The sequence below is a fragment of the Nothobranchius furzeri genome, chromosome 10 (assembly GCF_043380555.1).
Source record: "Nothobranchius furzeri strain GRZ-AD chromosome 10, NfurGRZ-RIMD1, whole genome shotgun sequence".
Taxonomy (NCBI): Eukaryota; Metazoa; Chordata; class Actinopteri; order Cyprinodontiformes; family Nothobranchiidae; genus Nothobranchius; species Nothobranchius furzeri.
In genome coordinates, this window is record NC_091750.1 from 72,951,306 (window position 1) to 72,959,192 (window position 7,887).

Consider the following 7,887-nt stretch of genomic DNA (forward strand, 5'->3'; position numbering starts at 1 on the left):
CTCTGTGCCTCTCGAGGGGGGCGGGGGCCTTCCTGGTTGCAGTCTCCTTGGGGTTCCTGCGTTCTGGGGCAGCGCCTGGATCTCTGGGACTTGGAGCTCCCTCCGTCTCCTGCGCATCTTTGGGGGGCGGATCTGTGGTCCCTCACACTCTCTGTTGGACGCTCCTATAGAGAAACCTTACATATACAAGCGCGTGTACACACACAGGTGCTCACATGGTGCTCTCAAAAGTATGGGCTTGGGCATGTTCAACACAGGTCTTAAGACTATGGTGGGCACTTAATGCACTGTGATTTATTATCGTGATTCTTCAGTTAAGCAATATTGATTATATATTTTTTTCATCAAGTTGATGCAGTGATAGCTAGATCTTGTTGTATTGTTGTTGTGTCCCATTTTTTTTTGCCCTTTTGCTTTTTTTTGTCTTTTTCTGCAGGTCTAGAAGCAGACTCTTGTTCATTATTGTTTATTTTTGTGGACCCCCCCCCTCTCTCCCCACCTTTTCTTTTCCTTTCTCTTTCACCTCTGTCTCCGTGTCTGGTCAGAATTACAAAGCATTCAACAACAATAACCATAAAGTTTTAAGTATCAGGCGTGACATTAAAAGCAAAAGCTTTGATGCTCCACCTGAGAATAAATCTGTAAGGCTTGTCACCAGCATTCAGACATCAATTCTGCTTGCTTCACAGCCAGACAGGACACGGTAAAAAAAAATCAAAAAATTAAAAAAAAAAAAAAAAAAAAAGATTATTGCTTTTTATTTTTATTTATTTGATTTGATTTTATTTTATCAAAAACGTGATTGACACAACCTGCCATCCCTGAAAATCTCTCCATTAACAACAGGTTAGGACAAAACATTTTAAACATTTAAGAAGATTTAACAAAGTAAAAACATCTGTTTCCTCGTTCAACGCCTCAGGCTGAGAAAGACACGCTTTGCAAAAACTCACAAAATCTGAAAAAGTACTGAAAACCTACAGGACACATAATGTAATAATAAAATCCATAATGGGTTCATATATGAGTGTTTAATGTCTCTGAGCAGCTCTAGAGTCAGATATTTATGCCACAGTTGAAGGGTGTCAGAAATAACACCAGTTCACTTAGTTTAGTTTATTTGAACCCAGCGGTTCGTTTCTGAAATGTTGGAGAATGAATCAAGTTCTGTTTGATGCAGAAAATAATAAAACATAAAACAAATTCTACACTTCCAATCATATTTAAGATGTGTGTTTTATTCTTTCTGATAATAACACCAGCAGAAGGCTGTGGGCTGGATTAGGATTAAATTACCCAGCTGATGGATCTCCTTCACTAACCAGCTAACTACAAACCTTTCCACTAACCTGTCCTGTGTGACCCTCATGTCCATGTGACCCTCATGTCCATGTGACCCTCATGTCCATGTAACCCTCATGTCCATGTGACCCTCATGTCCATGTAACCCTCATGTCCATGTAACCCTCATGTCCATGTAACCCTCATGTCCATGTGACCCTCATGTCCATGTGACCCTCATGTCCATGTGACCCTCATGTCCATGTAACCCTCATGTCCATGTGACCCTCATGTCCATGTGACCCTCATGTCCATGTGACCCTCATGTCCATGTAACCCTCATGTCCATGTGAGCCTCATGTCCATGTGACCCTCATGTCCATGTAACCCTCATGTCCATGTGACCCTCATGTCCATGTAACCCTCATGTCCATGTAACCCTCATGTCCATGTAACCCTCATGTCCATGTGACCCTCATGTCCATGTGACCCTCATGTCCATGTGACCCTCATGTCCATGTGACCCTCATGTCCATGTAACCCTCATGTCCATGTGACCCTCATGTCCATGTAACCCTCATGTCCATGTAACCCTCATGTCCATGTAACCCTCATGTCCATGTGACCCTCATGTCCATGTAACCCTCATGTCCATGTGACCCTCATGTCCATGTGACCCTCATGTCCATGTAACCCTCATGTCCATGTAACCCTCATGTCCATGTAACCCTCATGTCCATGTAACCCTCATGTCCATGTGACCCTCATGTCCATGTAACCCTCATGTCCATGTGACCCTCATGTCCATGTAACCCTCATGTCCATGTGACCCTCATGTCCATGTAACCCTCATGTCCATGTGACCCTCATGTCCATGTGACCCTCATGTCCATGTGACCCTCATGTCCATGTGACCCTCATGTCCATGTGACCCTCATGTCCATGTAACCCTCATGTCCATGTGACCCTCATGTCCATGTAACCCTCATGTCCATGTGACCCTCATGTCCATGTAACCCTCATGTCCATGTGACCCTCATGTCCATGTGACCCTCATGTCCATGTGACCCTCATGTCCATGTGACCCTCATGTCCATGTGACCCTCATGTCCATGTGACCCTCATGTCCATGTGACCCTCATGTCCATGTGACCCTCATGTCCATGTAACCCTCATGTCCATGTGAGCCTCATGTCCATGTGACCCTCATGTCCATGTAACCCTCATGTCCATGTGACCCTCATGTCCATGTAACCCTCATGTCCATGTAACCCTCATGTCCATGTAACCCTCATGTCCATGTGACCCTCATGTCCATGTGACCCTCATGTCCATGTGACCCTCATGTCCATGTGACCCTCATGTCCATGTAACCCTCATGTCCATGTGACCCTCATGTCCATGTGACCCTCATGTCCATGTGACCCTCATGTCCATGTAACCCTCATGTCCATGTGAGCCTCATGTCCATGTGACCCTCATGTCCATGTAACCCTCATGTCCATGTGACCCTCATGTCCATGTAACCCTCATGTCCATGTAACCCTCATGTCCATGTAACCCTCATGTCCATGTGACCCTCATGTCCATGTGACCCTCATGTCCATGTGACCCTCATGTCCATGTGACCCTCATGTCCATGTAACCCTCATGTCCATGTGACCCTCATGTCCATGTAACCCTCATGTCCATGTAACCCTCATGTCCATGTAACCCTCATGTCCATGTGACCCTCATGTCCATGTAACCCTCATGTCCATGTGACCCTCATGTCCATGTGACCCTCATGTCCATGTAACCCTCATGTCCATGTAACCCTCATGTCCATGTAACCCTCATGTCCATGTGACCCTCATGTCCATGTAACCCTCATGTCCATGTGACCCTCATGTCCATGTAACCCTCATGTCCATGTGACCCTCATGTCCATGTAACCCTCATGTCCATGTGACCCTCATGTCCATGTGACCCTCATGTCCATGTGACCCTCATGTCCATGTAACCCTCATGTCCATGTAACCCTCATGTCCATGTGACCCTCATGTCCATGTAACCCTCATGTCCATGTGACCCTCATGTCCATGTGACCCTCATGTCCATGTGACCCTCATGTCCATGTGACCCTCATGTCCATGTAACCCTCATGTCCATGTGACCCTCATGTCCATGTGACCCTCATGTCCATGTAACCCTCATGTCCATGTGACCCTCATGTCCATGTGACCCTCATGTCCATGCTGTCTCTGGAGGGGCAGATAGGAGACAAGACTTCCTGTAACCTAAAATGAACCAAAGCTTCCTCCCAGTTTCTCTTTAAGCTGAATTTAACATCAGTTTATCATCATGAAACAAAAGAATAAAGTGGAACAAGAACTTCTATCTTCTATTTCTCTCTCCTTTTAACTTTTCCATGTCCCTGAATAAAAGAGACAGATGATTACGCTGCAGCTGCCGTCATTGACCCCACCCCCTCCCCAAGACCGGATCTCCCAGCATCACAACACTCGGTCTGACTGAGCACTTCCAGGAGAAACAATAATTAAATTATGAAAATAATAATGCGTGTTTGGAGGAGCGTCCTCCGATCCTCTCTCTCTCTCTCTCTCGCTCGCTGATCGAGTGAGCGGAGCGCGCCGTGCGACAACCCGCTCAATTAACATAATTCACGGCCCAAATCCAACAGAACCAGTCGGGCTGATTTGGTTCCGGTTCGGTCTCAGGTTACAACTCCAGCGCTCAGCCCTGCAGTACCACATTAAGGCGGAACTACTTGGTAAATGTGGAGGACACCCACTGATAGATTTGGATGCTGCGCTGGTGCCGCCGTTAAAAAACAAAACTACATTCCACTATAATCGATTATGGCGTACTCTTCTACGATGCAGAATCGTTTATGTCCGCATCCTGATGCATCGATTATTTGATTATTTTCCTCAGCTCTAATTTTAACCTGACCAGGTGTTCATGGTCGATGTCGTCACTGAGGTCCGGATTAAAGCCCAGACTGCAGCCCAGAGCAGTTTATTATTATTGTCATTATTATTATTATTATTAATGCTGGGGAAGATGACCACCCACTGCATTCCACTGTGGAGACCATGGACAGCTCCTTCAGGGGCAGACTGAGACATCCCAGATGTAATCCAGAACGCTACCGTAGGTCATTCATCCCCTCTGCAGTAAGAGTGTAGAACTCCTCAGGTTAACTGGTACTGGCATTATCCTGGTACACAATACCACCAATGCAATACTCAGTATGTGTTCAATACCAGTTTTACTTAGTATGTCTGTGTCACTTACAGTATGCTGCATAGTGTTGGAACCCAAGTTTTTTCTTTTTTTTATTCGTGGTTTTTAGGGGTTGAAGGTTACAATACTACACTACTGCCTCTGTGTATAAATACATGTACCTTGTTATTATTTATCTTCAGATAATTCCATTAAGTGTTGATGCTGCTGTAACAAGTGAATTTCCCCACTGTGGGGTCAATAGTCTATTATTATTATTATTATTAATAATAATATCATTATTATTATCATAATAATGATTATTATTATTAATATACTAATAATCCTTATTGTTATAATAATAATAATAATACTTATTATTATTATTATCATTATCATCATTATTATTATTATTATTATTATTATTAAAACTCATTATAATCATTTTAGCTCAGATGGTAAATTTGATCTGGCAAAAAATTTGAATAAAGTTTTTATTCTAAAAGTAAATTTTAAACTTTGCCTGAATGTTTTTCTCAGGAGGTTTAACTGTTTATTGTTTCACCTGTAAGTGTAGTCACACACACACACACACTCACACACACACACAGGCACACACTCACACACACAGCCCTCATTAGCTGGCTCACACCAGGGACCTCTAAGTTGAGCTCATAAAACAACCTTATTGGATCCAGTGTCCTCTTTTGTCTCCGCCGCGTCTCCGAGCGCCAACACTTTAATTGCTTTTGTCCGATGATGCTTCAGAGTTGAATTTGTGTTGCCGTGGCGATCTGTCCTTAGCGCCAGAGAGATGAATGGATTTGCTGCTAATCGTCTGCTGTTTTGGTCGGTGCTCTTTGGTCCGGCCTCGGGGGGTTCCTGAAGGACCCAGGACCAGAACATCAGAGCGGTTCTGGTTTTACTCATGTGGACCTTCTCTGCTGCAGGTGTTCACGTTTGGCTGGAGAGAGGACATCCGTGTCGGAGACCCTATGCACGCCAAGAAGGTCTGCTTTGACGCAGTTTCTCACAGCAGCCCCGTCACGCTGTACGATTGTCATGGCATGAAGGGGAACCAGCTGTGGCGCTACAGACAGGTACGTGTCACAGCTGGACCGGGTCCTCACATCACACACACACACTCCCTGACCCATCTCCTCCTCCCCAGGACAAGAGTCTGTACCACCCCATCAGCAACAGCTGTGTAGACAGCAGTCCCACGGAGAGGCGTGTCTTCATGAGCACGTGTGACCCCACCTCCCCCGGCCAGCAGTGGCTGTTTGAGCGGACCAACGCCACCGTCCTGGACAGCTTCAACCATGAAGCCCTCTGAGGCGGCGCCGCTCCTGGGAGGTGGGAGGGTCATGCTGGGATACGGCGTGGGAGGCTGACGGTTCATCTCTGATGGATGTGGATTTTTGGTTTTGTGAGAGCACCCCCCGCCCGCCCCTTCCTATCCACCTCCATGACCGCCTTTACCCACTCTTTCCACTCTCTGCCTCTTAAGTCTCTCTGACTGGGGGGGGTTTGAATCAAAGTGATGCTCGGTGAATCCAGGCAGAACCAGGAAATGGGTTCCCTACTTTCCCCGGGTGTGGCCTCGCTGGCTGATGAGGGGAAGAGCCTACGGCCTTTTGCACATGCTCAGATGGTGTCGGTGTGTCCCTCCCCCTCCCCCTACCTCCACCCAATACCCTCCCCCTCCTCCCCCAAATCCACAAGTCGCTCTCAGACTTGTCACTGTGCCACATTGTGTCTTTGTGAGGCGAAGGCGGTCCAATGCTGGTCTGGTTCTGGTGCACTTGGACCGGGTTCCTGTTGCGTCTCTAAAGGTCATCTTGATCAGAGCGAGAACCCTCTGACCCCTCCCCCTGAGGAGGCTTTCCTGTCCGACTGCCCCATGCCGCCTCGCCTCCGTAGCAGCTGGTTGGACGGAAGCGGTCGGGTCGTAACTCCAGAACCTGACAGAACCTTTAGTGCCTTGTTGGACCTGATGTTGCGTTTCTGCTGGAGCTCTTTTCTTGGATCCAATCGTCTTTGCTGGAGATTTTCTGTGACTTTCTGAGTTTTATGATCTGAAGCCGAGACGTCCGGTGGGACAGCGAACGCACCACCGGTTTTCTGAGGGACTGAATTGGGGGTGTTCCCTTCCGGGCCTGGAGGTTCAGTATCAAGCCAGTTTTAGTGGTTTCTCTGCTTCAAAGCACTTGGCTCACCTGTGCAGCAGCTCATCGGGCTCTACAGAAGCCGGTTTATCACCTGCTGAGTGAAATCAGGTGTGTTGGAACCGAATTAAAACCAAAACGTGCTGGACCAGACCTCCCGGCCTGGAATCCAAGACCCCTGGACTAAAAGATCCAGGATTTTTTTCCACCATTGTTGCTCCTGCCTTTAAACACAGCCCTTAGTCACTTCCTGTCTGCACTTTGACTCCGTGTTGTTTTTTTTCTCCAGAGGAAGAGGAGTAACTGCTGATCATCACTCCTCTAAACTGATTTTGTTGTATTTTATTTTAATTTTGGGTTTGGGGATTAACGGGAATAACAGCTTCCACCTCTTTACTCCAGGGGTGGTTTTGTTTTTATATTTCATTCTGAGCTTTGTTTGTAAGAGTCCAGGAACTTTCCAGATATGCATCGCAAAGATTTAACATCAGGAAAAGGAATACTTATGAATAAAATCACGTTTTCTTTCGTAAGCCCATAAGTGAATCAGAAAAGTGTTATAATGTTTGATTAAGGGACTTTTCTAGGAAAAGTAAAATCTTTGTTTCATGTGCAATCACTGCTAGACTCCAGGTAAAAGCCTCCAGCTAACCACCGTTTGGTTTGGGAAGCTCTCGCTGAAACCGCTGCAGCTTTTCCCAAACTGGGCAGAGACCCAGAAGGTCTGGGTCAGAAGCCAAAAACATGGAGGAAGGACCGAGCCGGACAGGATTCCTTTAGCTTTATGAGGGAAATGGGACAGAACTGTACGTCGCTCATGCGGTCATCAATGCAAAAATACTAAATCACTACAATAGCTATTTATCAAACACTTTTATTTTGAAAAGAGCTTTATTTTGAAGGCTGTGAAAAAGGCCCAACTCAGCATCTGCCTCGGTACGTCCTCAAACGCTCACGCTGGCTCTGTGTTTGGCGTCCATACGGGACGGGGCGTCGCTTTTACAGGTTTCTACAATAGTCGTACTTGATTCCTGACGGGGAAAACTGCAGATTGTACCTTTAATTAGGTTGAAAGGCAGAAAGCTTCGAGGTTGATTACAGCAGAGGAAAGCTTCAGGATTCATCTGAAGCTGCAGACGAAGCGGCTTTCGTAAATCCAGCGTGAGCTTCACGGCGGCCCTGCAGCAGGAAGGTTTAACAGCTTTAGGAG

At 46.4% G+C, this 7,887-nt stretch overlaps 1 protein-coding gene across 1 annotated transcript in view; it reads left to right on the top strand.

Annotated features, from left to right (window-relative positions):
• Window positions 1-7,205, top strand: part of LOC107397200 (polypeptide N-acetylgalactosaminyltransferase 10) — a 104,661-nt gene extending 97,456 nt beyond the window's left edge. Inside the window, exons 11-12 of the mRNA XM_015977125.3 lie at window positions 5,460-5,609; window positions 5,681-7,205. Of these exons, the coding sequence (XP_015832611.1) occupies window positions 5,460-5,609; window positions 5,681-5,845 (315 nt within the window). The 3' untranslated portion in view covers window positions 5,846-7,205. The remainder of the gene's footprint in view (window positions 1-5,459; window positions 5,610-5,680) is intronic.
• Window positions 7,206-7,887: the final 682 nt, after the last annotated feature.